The 18,488-nt window shown below is 41.9% G+C and overlaps 1 protein-coding gene across 5 annotated transcripts in view; it reads right to left on the bottom strand.

Moving 5' to 3' along the window:
• Window positions 1–3,341: 3,341 nt before the first annotated feature.
• The window catches only part of STARD13 (StAR related lipid transfer domain containing 13), a 257,049-nt gene continuing 241,902 nt past the window's right edge, over window positions 3,342–18,488 (bottom strand). For all 5 annotated transcript variants that reach the window (XM_075705369.1, XM_075705382.1, XM_075705375.1 and 2 more), the window contains 7 exons: window positions 15,325–15,523; window positions 12,481–12,688; window positions 11,438–11,552; window positions 10,441–10,662; window positions 8,202–8,419; window positions 3,839–4,015; window positions 3,342–3,459 (listed from right to left, as the gene is read on the bottom strand). In XM_075705369.1, the coding sequence (XP_075561484.1) occupies window positions 3,342–3,459; window positions 3,839–4,015; window positions 8,202–8,419; window positions 10,441–10,662; window positions 11,438–11,552; window positions 12,481–12,688; window positions 15,325–15,523 (1,257 nt within the window). The remainder of the gene's footprint in view (window positions 3,460–3,838; window positions 4,016–8,201; window positions 8,420–10,440; window positions 10,663–11,437; window positions 11,553–12,480; window positions 12,689–15,324; window positions 15,524–18,488) is intronic.

Raw genomic sequence — 18,488 nt, 5'->3', positions numbered from 1 at the left:
CCTATCCAAAGGGACATTTATTCCATCTGTAGATATGTGTAAGACAAACCACAGGAATCACTATCCTGCTGTTGCATCTTTTTCTCTTTTGCAGTGGCTTGATGGATTTGAGATAGCTGAAATCTGATGATGTGAACCTAACATTCAGCATCCCAGCTCCACAGTCACTCCTATGAACTTAGACTTAAATTATTGACAAGAACATAGATGCAGAAACATGGTTGAATTCAGCGCGAGTCAGGGACCTAAACACTGTTGAGGACCTGAGTTTACCTTTCTCAAGCCAGCCATCCTAGCTTAACAGCTTCTTTGGAAATCAATCTTTGCCATGAAGCTCTTGTATACCTAAGGATACTATACGACAAGTATGATGGACAACAATATCATTTTGAGCCTAAAATCATTACTGAAGTACCATATCAGAACAGTTTAGCATACGGCAGGTTGCAATAAAGAAAGCAAGGGCTTAAATGTACTGTGTTTCTTGTGCCAATGGATGAAATGAGCGCACGAAGGAATGTGATTCTTTAGTGTATGCAAATTTATTCAACTCTGCAATTATTTATTTACAACTAATGACTGATACCAACGGATGAGGTAAAAATATGAGGTATTGATATGAGTATAACATTTAAAAATGCAATTATCATAATGTATTCTCAATGGCAATGTAACAATACAAAATACTGTGGTAGCTGAATGGTAGACATGGCATAATGTGCATTTGAAAGAAATCTTATTTCATTGATACATGGCTTAGAGATGGCAGAAGCACATGACAGAGCTTCTGCAAGGGTAGGAGGACAACCTACCTTGCTAACAGTGGCAGGTGGCACAGGGCCCCTTCCAGCTGAGCAATGACTTGTCGGACAGGATAAAACCACTGTCCAGATTTTCCCTTCATTTCCTTAAGAAATTATTTACTGTCAGACAACTGCCATTCCCAGGGCCAGAAATTCTGCGTCCATTAATACTGAGGCACTATTGTATTCATTTATGCAAACTAATGTAGCAGAAGTGCTCTAACTGCCCGTGTTTTGGAAAACAGCCAGCACAAAATCTGCTGCCATGGCTACAGGCATTTGGGGAGGAGGTGGCATTCCCACTGGAACCAGGGGACTGGCCATACCCTCACCAGCTTGCAAGTCACTGCTTGCTCCTGAGAAGGCTGGACATGAGCAGTGCTGGTGCTCTGCAGCCAGCTGGTGACTGCCAGACCTCAACACAGCCATGTAAGGGTGTGAGTGCTCCCCAGTCTTTAAGACTTAAAACCACACAGTAGTTGCACATTGCAACTATTGTTGGCCATCAACTCAAGGCAGGAGCTCATGGGCAGCCAACCTCCCTGATCCTATGAGTTGTACAACAAAATGTGGGTGAGACAGCTCAGGAAGGAAGATGACGGTGACTTTTTTGGGGTCCTGCTGCTCCATGGGGACACCATGCTGGGTCACCCTGCTCCTGCCCAACCCAAATTCCCACCAGCTTGCTTCCTCGGGTTGCAGGGCAGCCCCCCCACCAACACAGCCCTTACACGTGTGCACCATGGCACATGGGGTCAAGCTCTAGCTGCAATCGAGGACCATACAGTGTCTGCCCCACAGCCCCCATACCCAGGGCAGATTCAAAGCACTGGCTTTGAAGGGACTTCCCTGTTTACTGAATCAGGGCATAAAACTGTAGCTTCATGTAGGAAATGTATCCCACTTTATTGACCTCATACTAAATCTTAGTGGATTTTTTTGGAAGGACTGAGCTAAAGCACTGGCTATGAATGACTCAGCTGGTTTATGCAGCAATAAATAAGTCGAAGTGAACAAATGCGATTAATGAAGAACATTATTAACAGGCTTGTACATTCTTATTGAATCATAGATGTAATATCATTTTTGGTCTTATGTTAGTTAAAAACAAAACAGAACCCTGCCTGAAAGGTAACGTCCACAAATTATTATTATTACTTTTAAAGCATTCTTCCATTAGCAAAATAATAGGTCCCTGAAAATGAAATGATATAATAGGCTTAAATGGCTCCTACTCCCCATGGTGAGGGGCTAATCCTGCTCCCACCAATGCCTACAGAGGCAGGATCATGCAGATCAGTGCAATATAATATGAAGATGCTTGCTGTTACTATAAAAGCAATCTTTCCAAGCATAGTCTGCATTTAGTCTTTTAAATCTCCAAGATGTGTTTAAAAGCTTAAAAAAAAGTTTAGTTAGTTGTATAGTAAGAATATTAAAGGCATGGTATTCATCTGCACGTCTTTGTGTCCACTGGATGTGGAAAATCTGCTTTGGAGTTTCTTAACAATTAGCCATCTCTATGGGAGAATGAAAAAACAACACAGAAACACTTGTTCAGAACCTAGACAAAATGCTTAAAAAAACAAACAAACAAACAAAAAACATTTACAGCTTAATAACTTACCGGTCTGATTTCAGACACCTCAATACACACAGCATTACCTTGTGCTCTCCAAGAAGGAGCAGTTACTTTGAACGCTGCACATAGTGAGATTTCCAAGCGGCAGATATACCATTAATTAAGGCAATAGGTAACTTTTCAACACCTTGTACTAACAGTCACAAACTTTCTGCAGTTGAATGTAAATGGCCTTCAAAGTGTCTATCTCAGTTACATTTCCATGTATTTTATTTGGTGAAACTGATCCACTCTCATTATTTTTAAACGTACAGTAACCTCCCTTCCTCCTTAGTTCTTCTAATTCTTCCTACATCTATTTCTAGGTACCTTCTCACAGCATACACAAACATGAAACATATTTGAGAACAGGCGTTTCTGTTATCACACAGGTTATGCCCAGTAGCCCTGTGATAATAGCAAACACAGCTTATGTAGCAGTGACACACTAAGAAACAAATGACAGGTTCATTTAAGGTCCAACTGATGCAAGTGATTTGCACTGAGTTATATACAAAATAATTAATTTATACATATACATATATATAGATAGATACAGTATAAATATATACATACTGTACATAATTTATTTACAATTAAAATATGCTTCTTAGAAGCCTTTAAATACCAGAGTTATGTAACACACAAGTAATGGCAATAGACTGATTTAAAAGTAGTAATGACAAAAGCTCTCTGAAGAAATGTTTACTTCAATAATTGAAATTAATACAGAAGGGACGTGGCAGGGGGGAGGTAAGTCTCCAGAATAAAAGAACTTTCCTATAAAATTCCTGTTTCACCTTTGTTCAGACCCAGGTCTGGTCAGACTTCTGTAGCTTAAATAAGATCTTTGCTTTCAGCCTTCCTGTTCCCTGCCAGACCCCGATTTACGCTTACACGCTCCCAGGAACACTTCCTCAGATTTTCGTTTCTGGTCCCTCAGCAATCAAAGGCTGAAATGAGTTTCTGATCCTGGCAACTTCTGCTGCACACAGATGTCCAAAGCCTTTGTTGTACCACTCTGGGGAATGTCCTCTGAAGAAATGGAAAGACAATTATTGAGAAACTCAAATACTCAAGAAATATGCCCCGCAGGAATGGGCTTGCCATGCTTCCTACTCCCCGCTGCCCACAGTGGCGGTGGGGACTTCAAATACTTGTTATTGTAAGCGTACTCTGAAGTTCTCCCTTGCAGTAATCAAATAAGCAGATTTTATTTCTATGATCACATCATAACAGTGCTAGATGCTGAGCAGAGAAATGAGCTTAGTGGATAGAAAAAAACTGCAGGAAGACTCCAAAGCAGCAAAACTACATTGACCGTGTCCTCTGTTCCCAACACCCCCTCCCTCCCCGAGCTTGAGGTTTTTGCCCTGCTGAATGGACATCTGCCTTTTGCGGGTGGGATGCTTACTTTAGGTCAATTCTGCAGATATGGGTCAGCCTGGCTTTTCCGGAGCCACATGGCTCTATCAAGTACTGAGAGTCCATCACGACAGCTCGCACAGCTCCCATAAGAGGAGCCTCTTCGTGCTCCACAGAGATGGCAACCAGCATGCACGTCCCCTTTGGCAAATCAGTCCTCCATGTCCTGCAGCAACACATTCAAGATGGAATCACTTTAGTAATGAAACTTTTGGGCACACAAGTAAGAATCCGAATTAAAGTCACAGTTTGCTTGTCTGCCTATCCTTGTTGTTGCCTGCAACGCCACTGTCCTAGGAGTCCCCAGAGGGTTTTTGTGTTCTAAGTTTGTTGTCACTAGCGCTCAAAACAGGCTACAGAAACTTATCAAGCTCAGATTTTAGAGCTAGATCCTCTCCTGTAGATGTATTAATTTTAGCAGTGGGTACCATAATTTTAGTAAGAACTGCTCAGAGGTTTGGGGATACATGGGTACACAAGGAGGCAAATCAACCCCCCAAAATCCCACCTTCTGAAACAACTCAGGGAAAGATCTTGCAATCAGTGCTATGTACATTATTTTCCTGAAGGATGATATCCACCTGATGCTGCTGTTGTCCCCCCACCCCAGCTGGGAGTCCGGCCATGATGTGGAATGGCCACCCATCTATGTTGCTGCAGGCTTCAGGTGGAGAAGTTTTGCTTCTCCACACGAGCACTTTGTAACCATCATGTGTTACAGACCACGATACAGCCTTTTGCAGATAGACAGAAGTTTTGGAAAGGACATGAAGTGAGCATAAGCCAACGAACAAAGGCTAAAGTGTTGGATTGCACCCACGCAGATTTACAGAACAACAAATACAGTTTAGCACAGCAGAAATCCTCACTACCACCTACACTGACTGCTGAAACTCCAAGAACAAAAAAAAAAAAAAGTGTCCTTTCATGACAAGCATTTATTTAATCAATCACATTAATGTACAATACTCCTGGTGATGATAAGTATAAATGCAGCACATTTTACCAGGATGTTCTGCTGCTTATATCCAATGACACACAGCAGCTGAGGAAAGTCTCCTCAGGTGGCTGCTGGCAATTACATGATGGACATTTGCCACCACACACTCCAAGCAGCAATGGCAAAGTAGGGTCTTGACATGGTTTGTTTGTTGGAATAGCTAAAGGCTAAAATTTCATGTTTACTCCTATAGGAGCGATAGTGAAGTTGAGGCTCCCTTTCTTTAGGTAGGCTTTGGTTTGCTGCCAAGCAAACGATTGAACCAACATCCTCGCCAACTGTCCTAGAAGGACTGGTCAACCAGGCACCCAAAGGCATTGCTTATCTGTTTGCTTCCTTTCTCCTCACTGTCACTCCAAAAAGAGACACCTCTAGGAAAGGTCCTCCTCCTTTCCAATGCCAAATAGCAAGAACCAACAAGCTTTTTTGAAGCCTCTGCTAACATAATCATGTGCTCATCTACCTCTTCTCCCAACAGGATCTATGCTCCATGTTCTTTTCCCTTACAATAGAAAAAGGGTGTTTTCTGGACCACAGAACCACGTTCTGTCTCACCACTGTTACACAACTACTGAGTAAATTTTACTTGGGAAAAAGTAATATAACAGTGAAATTTCATGACCGTGTCACCATATATGTCAGTTAGCCAATGACAGGTAGTTGTTTTTTTATTATCCATGTGTTTCTTTTCACAAGTACTCAGCTTTTGGGCTGGCCTGTTAAGATGTATTTTTATTTTGAGCTGTCAGTCATTTCATTCCCTCCCCCTCCCAAGTTTCTAGCCTCTCTGATGTGCTGTGGAAGTTTTCCACCAGGTTCAGAAGACCTAGACTTTAGTATTTAACCTTTTTTTATTGTTCTGTAAGCATTCTCTACATACTCTGGTGTCTCACATCACCTTGAATCTCACAGGATAGGTCTATGCTCTTTCCTATGCTGTGGGAAGAAATGAGAAATTCCCACTGTGCTGCGTAATGTGCATCCATCACCATGGACTGTCTGAGACAGGGATTATGCTACCTTGGGAAGTATCATGTTTTAGCAGGTAAGCTGCTTTCAAGGACTGTTGAACTTTGGACTTCAGCAGATAATTTTAACATTCTGCATGTTTCTTATATGAAATTGAGCTGTTATTCAAGACAATGCAGGAAGATACTGACTTCAGAAAGTTTTACGTGTGTCTGTGCATTAATAAAAATGATGAGCTATCTTGGCTGATGAAACACATGGAGAGTAGGAAATCACCTCAGGTCTACTGTGAAATACTGAACCATCTACTGTGAATGCCTGCACAGTGCTTAGATGTGACCGTATCATCTTGGTAACTATGCAGAACTTACTTGGGCCATTTGTGAAGTGGAAAACTATGTATCCCAGAGATTGCAGAGGATTTATGGTTCCTATTCCCAGTTATACAGATTTAGGCCAGTTTCTGTACTTCTCTAAATATCTTACAGTAGTAAAAACGAATATGACACCTAACTCACAGAGATGCTGTGATACTTAACGAACATTAAACACTTGAGGAATCTTTAATGAAAAGTGATGCCTGTGCAGGGCAGCTGAGAGCTGTGTCAGATCCCAGGCATATGAAACATCACCCCTCTTACCATTAGAGTCTTCTCAAGGGAGCCTAATCCCCTTGTTATGACTGTCAAATTAAAAAAAAAAAAGCAACTAAGTTTATCCTTTCACAGCCAAAACTTTGATTGGGAAAGAGAAAATTGCTGTCCGTTAAAATATATTATCATGTCCTCAGAGGTGATTTATAATTTCACTGTTCACTTCCCACCAATCATAAGGTATCAAATTGACTGCGATATCGCTGGCTAACCTTGCTCTAGACTTAATGATATAAATCAAAAGAGATAAACAACAGACTCTGACAGATCTGCCTGACGGCTGTTTTCAGCCCTTAAAAACCCACCAGGATTCAGTTTTATGATATGTATTTCAGTCCTTGGAGGTCATTCTGCCTGGGTTAGTGAAAAGAATGAGGACTCAATGGCAAGATTTTTCTTTAACTGATGTGACTGCACAGCAGGTCTTTAAAGAACATAAAACACCATGAAACCTAATAGTGAACTAAGTGGCAAATAAGAGGACAGAATTACGGTCATCAAAACCTCTCCAGTGCTCCCAGGAAGTCTTCTTGGTGCTATGTGGAGGGCCAAATTTATCACTGGTTTAAGTCAATTACATAAGAAAATTAATTATAAAATAATTAATTTAGCCCAGTATACTGTGGGAAGCAAAGGAAATAGAGTAATGGGAGAGCTGGTGTTTTCACATTATAAAGAACTTACAGAAAATATTTTTAAACTCTTCCCCTAAGAGTTCCAATAATTCTTCCCTTATACCAACAATATCTGCATGTTACCATTCTTTAAGAGAATACTGAAGTTCATAGAAGCAATGTACTGTTATAATTATTTTTTACAGGGCTCATCTTTTTCCTTCAATCTTTGTTCCCTCTAATACAATTCTGACTCACTGGACTATTTCCTTTGTCAAAACTGCTTAGTATTTCTCTAGCACATCATTTCAATCAAAGCAAGCAGGGACCAAGAATGGGAATGTACAAAATCATCCTGAAATAAATAACTGTAGGACTGACCCTGTAAGTGAAATATGTCAGCAGCTCCACAATAAGTCCTAGCAAGCAAGGGCCAGGATTTTTAAGGCAGAAGATGCATAAGAGGAATTTATTTTGTCTGTTCTGTACAGGCAGATAGACAATGGCAGAACTGGGACTGAATTTAGAATATTGATACAGAGCTATACATTTATTTAAGAGATGTCATCCCCTGGAAGACAGTCAGAATACATATCTACTGCCTCTTTCTGTTCATTTCCACACTAGGATTTTTATAGGTTAGCATTTCTTGGTCTACAAAGACTCCAACTGCAAATCTAAAATAACAACTTACATACACACCGTACAACAACCTTAGCTTAAAAGCATCGCTATCTTCTCTACTAAACATTCAGCTCTTAAACATCAAACATTCCCCAGAGAACAGCAAAAGCAGTGTAAAAACCAATTGGGTTCTATTTGCACTGTTTTGACAACAAACAAAGCTAAGAGAGAACAGCAGCTATTATCAGACATCTGTTCTAAGGAAGAAATGATATTTATGGCCTCAGGAGTATGTGCTGCTCAAATTACATCAGAGAAAAGGTCAACATGCTGTAGGTGAACAATTTTAATTCAGTCTGAGAAATCAACACTGCTGCCCAGAAGTAGAGTTCTCGAACCACATTTACACAGATGCGAAGGCTGAGATAAGATCAGATCTTCCTGTATGCACTGCAAGAAGCAAAGGTACTGGAGAACCTCCCTTAGGCTTACCTTAGAACGACAAAATCTCGGACAGGATGAGGAGCCATGCTGTTCAAAACATACTGGTAAACTTCTGTCTGCTTGTCCAGGCTCTCGACCACCTTCCACTGCAAGAAGTCCTCGTCCCAGAGGTGACGTTCTCTCAACACTCTGTTCAGGACAACTGATGGGGGGGCTTCAACTTCCACCGAGGCTTTCCAAAGCCTTAGGGGGTTCCCATCCCCAACCTGGAGTAAAGTAACGAAGAACATAACCCCCCATGATCTATATGCATATGTTCAGCAGAGGATAAGTGATGACAGAATCTTGGTATGGGTATCTGGCTTTAGCTTAAGAGCATGCATACTTCCCTGCTAACCATTACTATTATTGCTATTGCTGCTGCTCTTCTGTATGTGAAAACATATGCATACTGGTCCTGGATGGAAAACTGAAGTGATACATTACTTCTGCTCTCACACCACTGTATATCTGGACCAGTTCCCATAGTACCAGTGGAGTTGCTGTAGTATTTCTGGTGTGACAGACACTTTTTCAACACCAAGTATCCTAAGTGTGATGAAGAATGTGTGTGTGTGTAGAAGTAAAAACAGATGAAAGGAGAGACCAAAACCCTGGGCTGAAATAAAGCTACCACCTTGGACAATCTGATGCACTAGTTGGGACTGAGGGTCAATTAACTCTGCTGGTTAATTGGTGGAAAAGCAGAACAAATGTTGATTCACTTATGTGTCAGATACACAGATGTTTGCTCCTTAAAATAGCTGCAAGGAAAGTATTGGGAAAATGCCTTTCAAAGAAGAAACACACAAACTGCTTAGTGAATTACTAAGCAGAAGAGTTTTCCTAGCTCACCGCTCCTGTACTTGTCACACCTCCACAGCATGCAGTAAGGGGAGCAGAAAGTGCTAGGCTACATAAAAGATGAATATCCTACATTCCACACGTACAGCATTTCTGCATGGTTTTAGGGCTGTCATATTTCAGGCAGCAAACAAGTTAACTGTAAGCACTGGATCTGGCAAGCCCTGCTTTTCTAGCCCCTCCCTACCCTGGCATCCTCACGTACCAGTGCTAGTGCTCCAGACACCTCCAGCACCTCCCACAGACTCAGGATTGTGTCCCTAGAACCACTCCCCCCACCAAACGATTTTATGTTGTTATAATTCCTCCTCCCCAAAGCTCTCAGTTCCCCCATCCTCCTGCCCTAGAGCCTCTGGGGGTCCCAATCCCCTCTGTAGTCTCACATCCCCTTGACCACAGACCTGTGCATGCCCCTATTCACTCCCCCTCCTCTCCCACATCCTATTCCCACCTGAGCCCTCTTACTCCCTCCCCAACCTCCTGCAGTCCCTCCCTGGAAAGGTTACTCATAGAAGCTTGCTACAAACCAGAGTAACTGTGATTTCTTTGCCCTAACAGAGGGGTTGCACTTTCCCAAATAGGGGTAATGCTGCCTCTGTCCCCTAAGACTCCCTGCCCCCTCACCGTCCAGATCCCACACACCTCCCAGTGCCCTTCCCCTACCTTACTCATGTCACCCACCCCTAATCCACCCCCTCCTCTTGGTAGCTGCTGCTAGTTCGCAGATCTCTGTTTTGCCATTGCATTTCCAGCAGCCTTGAACCCCGCTGTCTGCAGGGACCCTGCAGCACCCTCCTCCTGGCTGCAGTGGTCTGGCTTTCCCTGCAGAAGTGACAGAGCCTGGAACAGCTTCAGAAATTTTGATAAAGGTTGCAGATATCAAAAATCGCCTGGAAACAAGGACAAGAAGGTCAGGCATAAAACTAGCCATATGGCTGGCCTGGCTAAGTAAAGCCGCGGGCAGCCTGAAGAGGGTTTTTAAAACCTGTGATCTGACTGTGTTCTCCAAACTGCTGGCAAACAACAGGAGATGGTCGGGAACTTTGCCTGTCCCCCAGTCAAAGAGCTTACCCAGGTAATGTTATCTGTTGTTAAACTCTTAGCTTGCTCTCTGGTTGTGGTGTTTGCTGTATCGCTTACTTTACCCATTTTGGAGACCTTAGCTTGCTTTGTGTGCCTTTTCCTGGAATCTCATACTTGAATCACTGTTTTATTACATTTTTAACTGCTTTTAGTAGTCTTTAAAAAAAAAAAAAAAGAACAAAACGTGCCTCACCAGACAGAAGGGTATGTATTTAGCCATGCAACAAGTCAGCGTGTCCCATAGCTAGTCTGTATTTTGCTTTGGTTTCTTTACTGCTTCTTCCACGTCTCCCCAAATTACCTTTTTGTAGGCGAGTTCTGTGTTCTCTATACTGGAACACGTGACCCATCCTTTGAATTTCTCTTTTGCTTCTTTCAGGAGATTCTGCATGAGACTTTCCAGGTACATCTGATAGTTCCCTCCTTCCTCATCCACTTGTTTCCCGAGCTCGTCCAGGGTGGGAGAATGCACTTCTGCATCGACATAGGAGTTTCGGGACTGGGTGACCATCTCATGTGGGACCTGTGCCACAGAAGGGAGGGAAAACACACAGGGAAAACCTCCTGCTGAGAACTTTTCCTTAAGGCAATGGCCGATGGACCATTCAGCATCCAATTGCAACGAGCCTGTGATCTGTAAAATGGATACCTATTTCTGTCTTTGCTTATTATGCAAGATGAGAAATCAAGGTAGTGTAATGAAACAGTCCATGGCTCAGAATAGCGCTACTCATGCAGAACCATATTAGACTGACCAGCTGCATGTCAATACAGCTGTGTTACTCCTCTAGCCCCCACATATGTTGCCCTGTGCTTCTGGGGAAGGGAGATATGAGGATTCTCTCTCCTCCACCTGCAGTGAAAGATGCAGGGAGACTGCATCTCCCTATGTAATTTTAACTTTATTGCATGACATGCAGAAATAAAATGTATTGGCTCTTCTTTTTGAGATTAATAAGTTTTAATTGAGGTGCTAAAAGCATTATAATAATATGAAATGTTTAAATAGCAGATATTTATTTTAATTAGACTAAAATTTCCTAATCCAGTAATCTGGGTTGAAAACTGCCACAGAGTAATTACCCTGCATTTTTAATAGTTGTGTCTTTGAATGCTAGAAGGGAACAGTCATAAAGAAATGAGATAAATAAACTTTAGATGGAGCAAGTTTACAAATAAGTGAGGCACCATCAATCTCTGAGCTAATACAAGACAGAAAATGTAAGCATAAACATAAATACTTCAAAGGATGCTCCATTACATGGCCATGAATAATGCCGTTTGAGTCTCTCACTCACCTCAAAAAGTTTGTTGCATTCCATTATCATGTGAGCAAGTCCCTGAGTAGCTGCCAGGTTTTCACTGAGGTCCTTCTGATCTGGCTTCCCTGTTGCATATTTTTTCTGTATTACTCTGTAATTGAATTCAGTGTTTCAGGTAAAAAGAGCCGAACCTTTTTCATATGAAAGCAAACAGCAGCAGGAAGTTCAGAACATAAGAGAAAAAAGTCTATCTTTAGTTTTTATTTATCGCAAGGATTGCTCAGACTGTTGGGCCTTTTTTAAAGGAAAAATGTTTACCTAAAATACTGTTGAGCCAAAGATAAAAGCAGGAAAGGTTATGCATGTCCTGCATTAGGTGTTGTACATTTTGTAATGGACTTCTAACAGACATGGTGTACAGTGGTTTACGTTGTTACTGCTTAAAGCACTTGCTCAGACGCTGGTTATACACATACATGACCAAGTATCTCAGTGTATTCTGAAACAGATGGGGGAAAAAAGAAGTCAGAAGGGACAGTAAATTGGGACCACTAATGTTTAGCAGGGTCTATGCCCTGTGTAGTCTACCCTCAGCATGTTACACGCCATCTTAATGTGACCTGAAATAAACTCAGTTTCTCAAGTGGCAGAACATAGCCAGAAAATACAGAGTGAAAAACCACTCACTGAAAATCTGCATATTAAAATCCTTTAAAACATGGTCAATCTTTGACTTCAACCAGAGCAAAATCAGGTCCTTCGCCTTCACAGAAGCCAACAGTACTTCTGCAAAACTCACTAGTGCCCCATTGACATTTCACATGGAAGGCGGACACTCCGTATTCCCAACATACAGCCAGAAATGCCTGCTGGGCTTGTGAAAACACCTTCTGTGCACGCACAAGTGTGCTTCTGCCTCTGCAGCATGGACTTTCCCTTCTCATGGAAGCCATGCCCTGTGTAACGTGTGCTGGAAAGCAGACGCTTTGGAAAATTTTATCCTGCGTACCTATAGAAACACTAAAAGCGTGATTTTGTATTAAGGACATGACTATTTATAGTGTTGAGAAGAAACGTACCTCGGTGAGCTTTCTTTCTTCACTATATTGAGATGGAAGAGGGAAGGGGCCAGACAAACAGCTATGTTCATAGGAGTCATCTGATTCTCCTCCACGGAGGTGACGTCGCTCAGGAAGCACAGCAGAGTCTGCAAAACCTCCCGGTTCTCATCGGACATCAGCATGATGGCTGCCTGCACCGCCTGCAGTCGCTGCTCCTTGGGGACATCTGAGGAAAAGCAAGGGACATTCGGGGGGTCAACTGTAAGATCAGATAAGGGCCAGGAACAAGACAGAGTTAGCACAGGCATTCACACTCTGCAATGGTTTTCTGAAGAGGCTGATGACGGGACGAAGGGGCGAAGACCAGCTGGTTGTTGGAGGGCTGAGGTATTTGCTCCTCTGTCAAGCACAGCTCACGTAGCCAGTGTATGACATTTCTCTGCTCATTTGAAAGGCTCTTTCCCAAGAAAGAGACTGGACTTCATTTAAAGTTTATGAAGGGAGAGTAGTACTCAGTCCTCATATCTCTAAATGGTATTTTTCAGGTTTCTTTTGTCCCCTGGGAAGACAGCTCATAGAGAAGATGACTGGCCGGCCCTTCAAATAGGCCACCCCTTTCATAGGTAAACATTAGGCAACTGAAAGTTTTAGGGAAATAGAGAAAGTTTCATCAATGCTATGCCACATAGACTACTAAAATAATACTCTCATCCCCAATCCTCTGCATTACAGCAAACCAAGCCGTTATGGATATATGAAAGAGGTCCTGGCTATATGAAAAAGTTCTTCAGTGAGTCCCAGAAAATCAGAAATCCCTTGCCAATACACTAAGAGAGGAAAAATCCTTCCTAACTTCACAATAATAATTTGTTAAACAGGATGAAGGGGAAGAAAAAATCCCAGCTACAGATTTATTTAATTGCAGACATTATGAAATACAATTGGTATCCCAGCAATTTGCAACATTTTTCTCTCTGTGGAAGTTTTGTCAGTACTGTCTAAAACAGAAAAACATATTTGTTGTTGGTCACATGGAAAAAACCCACTGATGCTCATTCTTAAACCAAATATTGGTCTCCAGTGTCTACAGAGCCCATCTTTTCCTGTTTCCACCTTGGTTTAAACAGACCCATCCTCAGGTCTTTCTGAAATCCTTTAAAGTACTGGTGCAGTTTAAGAAAATCTTTCATAGCACATTTTTTGCCCTCCCATCAGTGTAAAGAAGAGCCCTTCAGACTTCCCGCTGTAGTACCACGCAGGGTTATAGAGTCAGCCCGTGCCCCTTTTCTACAGCATTTTTTTATTGGCTGGTAGCAGTGTTTCACTCTTCAGCCTTTTGGCTGTTGTGAACCCTAATGCCAGGCTCTCAGCTCAGAGATGGGAATTCCTTCTGGCTACAGACCTAGTAACGCTGATGACATTGGGATCTGCCGCGTCTCTCTTCCTTTGGCAAGGGGGTAGTTTACTTGCAGTCTCTCCTATGGCAAGATAGGGCATTCCCAGTTTTCACTGAGCAATAGTTTAAAGGCGATTTGCTTCCAAGGACATGTAGAACATGCCCTTCTAGTGGATAATCTTCTCCTTGGCCACTTCACTATGGAAATAATTGTGATTGCCATTTTATTAACACCAGGAATTTCTGTTGCTTTTCTGAACAAGCTCGCTAATGTGTGTGTAGGCAGACAAGACCTGCAACTTGTCAGCAGGAAAGAAGAGGGGGAAACGATGGTGCAGGGCTAGGCACCAACAGTTTTCAGTTCATTTGTGTCCCAAGACATCATATATGACCAAATTCTTTAAATTTATTTGCGATGCTGTCTCTCACATGCAGGATCACAGCATTTCTCTACCAGCTACAGACACTGATGTTAAACACATTAGTGACTATGCACCACAGAAAGATTTTTACAGTAAAGGGAAGCAGAAAAGTAACTTAAATTCTTTAGCACTGGGATTATACAGTGTTTAAAAATGGCTTTCTATTGTTTTGGCAGCTGAAATGTCTGCAAGTGAAAAGACTAGACACACTTCCCTTTAGTGCTTCCAATTATTTGGCTTAGGCTGGCTGGGTAGGCTTTTCTGTATCTGCCAGAGCACTGGCTGACTGGCCTTCATAATGGACATTGTCATGGAAAAACTCTGGCTTTTCAGTGTTTTCTTCATTGTTTATTTCTCCCTCAGTCTGGAGAAGAGACACACAGTCATTTCCTGATTTACAGGGAATTAATTTCATCATTCTGATGTGTTTGAGTCTCAGATTTTGCTGAAGACTGCTTATACTGAAATGAAAATAAATCCTCTGTTTTTTTTCTTTCTCTGAGATCTTCACATAGAAGCTGAGGATGTAAAGGAAGGCAGCTTGTTGCTTGCATGTACATTTTATTGACTATAATGAAAAAGCAAATAATCAAAAGTTACAGCAAGGAAAGGGGCTGCACAGGCTCATGTTCTCATGGTCCAGTACCACTTCTCCGTGCCCAGAAGACTCACTTGTATTGAGATGTCTGCATGAAATGGGCCCACAGTTTAAAGAAATCTGACAAAAACACGAGTCTCCACGCTTTTTATGTCCATGACAACCTGTCCTTCTGCCTTCTTTCTGATTGTGAGGTTGATATTTTCAAAGATTCTCAAGATTTGAACACTGTCTTTCCATTAAATTTGCTAGTATTTTGACATTGAAACTTTTGACAGTTCTAAAAATCTCTCAGTGAAAGATTTTGATGGCAGAGAGGTTCTTGTATACATCTCAAAGGTGAGCAGAAACAATCCTACCCCATGTTAACATACCAAAATTATTTACAATATATTATTATATAATATTATATAGTTGTTTATTATAATAGAAATATTGCAACTTACATTGGTAGATGTGTAGAAAAGTCTCTCCTAGCTTGCTTGTCAGGAGAGGTTCTGGCAAGTCCCTGAAAAATTGCTTTACCATGTCTGCCACATCATATGCTGACTGGTCTTCATAGTTGACGTTTTCTGGGGAGTTCTCGTTCATCTGACGTAGGGCCTGGATTCGGGATTTCACTCCAGATTTTCGAAACAGACCCACCTAAAAAAGCACCGCGTTGAATTGAGTTTTAAAAAAACAAAGTCACTTAAAGAATATATATATATTAAAAAAAAAAAAAAAAGAATCTATTACAGGAGACTTAGATCATGACCAAAGCTTGGGTTGCTTATTTTACTCTAGGCAAGAACAAGAGAAATATGTGCAAATATGATGGTGGTGACTTGCCCGCAGTCTTGTAGGCAAGTGCATACCCTCACGGCAGGACTGTAAGAGTTAATAACACCACTGCTGCTCTGTATCCCATCCTAGAGAGAGAGAAAGTTCAAAGTCCATGTGGTTTCCCTGCTGCCTGAAGTTTAAGCAAGATGTTCAGCTGATATAAATCAGCAGTGTCTTGCTTGGCTTGGGTGACTGTTGATTTACTCCAGCTGAGAATCTGGTTCCTCATGTTTATTTGGGTATATATTTTGAAGACTAACAAGAAAATATTATGCTCAGCTAAGTAATCAATGCTGTGGCAAAAGATTAGTACATTCTAGTAGAGCTTTAAAATCAAGACCACATCTATTTTTTTCCCCTTCCTGCTCTCTGCTTCTAACAATTCCCCCAAATCCCACTGAAAACCCCAGTTTGAAAGCACGGGCCACAGAGGGATTACTTGTGCAGTGTCACTAAGATACGTTTTTATCCTGTTTGCTTTCATTCTAAAGGAAGCTGTAATTCTTCAAATGATGCCTTCATGGTGGTGCTGCCCTTTTACGTCCTTGTCACCAGTGGAATTCCCCCGGGGTGAATTCCTGAGCCTCAACCACATTATTTATTCCCAAGTGAGTTTACAGGGTTTCATTTGGGAAGTGTTAGCGCTGTTTTCCTTCAGTTTTGCAGGGAAAAAGGTGAAATATTGAGAAACAAAAAGCCACATTTCACTTTTGGAGTTGTAGACTTCTGTTCCTCCAGGCCTGCTGTCTTGCTGGTGGTCTGTTCAGCTTCCTGCATGGTGCAGTCCACCAACAAAAATGTGTAGAGGCAAGGAAATAATGCCTTTTGGCATTCCTCCCCTCACTTCTGCCAGCACAGAGTTCACATAGGTCCCTCCTCTCCCTAGAACACTTTCTATGCTCAGGAATATGGTATTTAAGACTTTTGTTAACTCACATATTAATGACACTAATTACATACTATGCAGCTCTGCAAGGGGATGTATTTATTTGTATGGAGATGAACTGCTACACCAGACTGGCTGTGAGTGGCTCTTCTGCTATGTCTTCTTACTGATGAATGTAGCATTGCTCGTGTGTTGTATTTATGCGTAGGAAGTACAGAACTGGAGCGTGCCCTGTGTACATCCCGGTGCACTGTATTTCTGTTCACAAGTGAAGCTCTGCTCTGTTCTGACAAGAGAATACAAGAAAGAGCATCTGGCTCTTTTCATCTGGTTTTCCCTTTCTCTTTGTCTTCTTCTTTTTAATTCCCTTTTCCTCTTAGAAATGTGTGCTGAAGATACAGAAGGACTCATGCTAATTCTATCCAAAAAATACACGTTTGGTATGTGGTAGATAAAATGTGAGAGCAGAGGCTCAGTTCTCTGCTTTTGATGGAAAGTGTCCTTGCTGGTATAAAGAATCTTTAAAAACTTCCAGCTAAGTCTGATTCGAGAGGTCAGACATCAGATCTCACCTGCGAAATCTCCTGCTGCACATCATTCTGCTACTCTTGATCTCTGTTTTTGTTTAATGATATTTATCCAAGCTCCTATTTCCCTTTTTCTTGGAAAAAATCATAATTAATCAAAAGAGGACAGTTCTTCACTTGATAGAAGAAAATGGTTTAGGCTCTGTTCTGCAATATTACAGACTCATTCTGTAAATAAAATGGGACTACAAATCCAGTGACTTATCAGAGGTTAGCCTGGCCCAATCTCTTTATTATCCTCACGCTGTGGATCATCTGCCCTGCAAGTAGCCATATGATGCATGACAGAAATAAAGATGCAGTTGACAAAGGCGAAGCAGTTTCTATTTCACAAATTGAAACTGAATAATATATCCTACAAATAATGGTGAGGTTCCTCATACCATCTTAGACGTTTCAGTGCCAGGAGCCAGAACTTACACTGATTTAGAGCAACCTCAACTTTACCAAGTGCGTGCAGTAGAAGCTCTGATGCCTGTTCAGGACTCTAGACTGCCTTCTGCGGTGCATGGAAGGGACACATAAGCAAGATGCTGGGGGAGACTGGAGGCTGCTCAGACCTCTGGCCAGGCATTAGGAGACTTTGTATTAAATGGGAACAAAGGGAGTGACTGTAAAGCAGATAAACTGAATTGCCTGGAGGGTTTTGGCCTAGAAAGGTTTTTGGTGGAAAGATATTTTAAATGGTCCCAATCTGTACTTCTCCTCCTTCATTTTCTATTCAGTATTTTCCCAATTCTACTCTGAGTGGAAACTCAAGCTGAGCTGAAATGGCCCTTCATGTAGCTCTGATGCTTCCCAGCAACTAAATCCTCCCTCTCAGGGCAGATACTTGTCTGAGACTGCCCACAGACATTCCTTTTGACCACCTCAAATCTCTCAAGAGCTTGTTCGTTCTCTTTGGTTTTACTCTCCCTTTTACTTTCCCCCCTATTTATCCCCCCTCTCTTTTCTCTTTCTTCCTACTACTCTGCCGCTTAGCCGACAAGCCCAGCCCTGTCCCCACATCTCCTGTTCCTCATACTTGGGCAAGTGTCTCCTCCCATTCCATCACTGATTCCAGGCTTGCTGCATCACTTTTCTTCCTCCTACACTGGGTTTCCCTGCTCAGTACACAAACCCAGATTACCGCAGCGATAACCAGGCATGTCAGCTACTGAATATAATGCTTCTAGTTGTTTGTGTGCATCTTCACCTTCCATCCCCTATGAATACATTTCCAACAGGCTATTCCTCCCTACATACAGTAGGCAGAATTCATCTCACCTCATTTTGACACCCATGAATTAGATGTCAAGGTCTGACCACTACA

Source organism: Pelecanus crispus, chromosome 1, assembly GCF_030463565.1.
Source record: "Pelecanus crispus isolate bPelCri1 chromosome 1, bPelCri1.pri, whole genome shotgun sequence".
NCBI lineage: Eukaryota > Metazoa > Chordata > Aves > Pelecaniformes > Pelecanidae > Pelecanus > Pelecanus crispus.
Note: the sequence above shows the minus strand (reverse complement) of the source record. Positions and strands in the feature narration are given on the sequence as shown.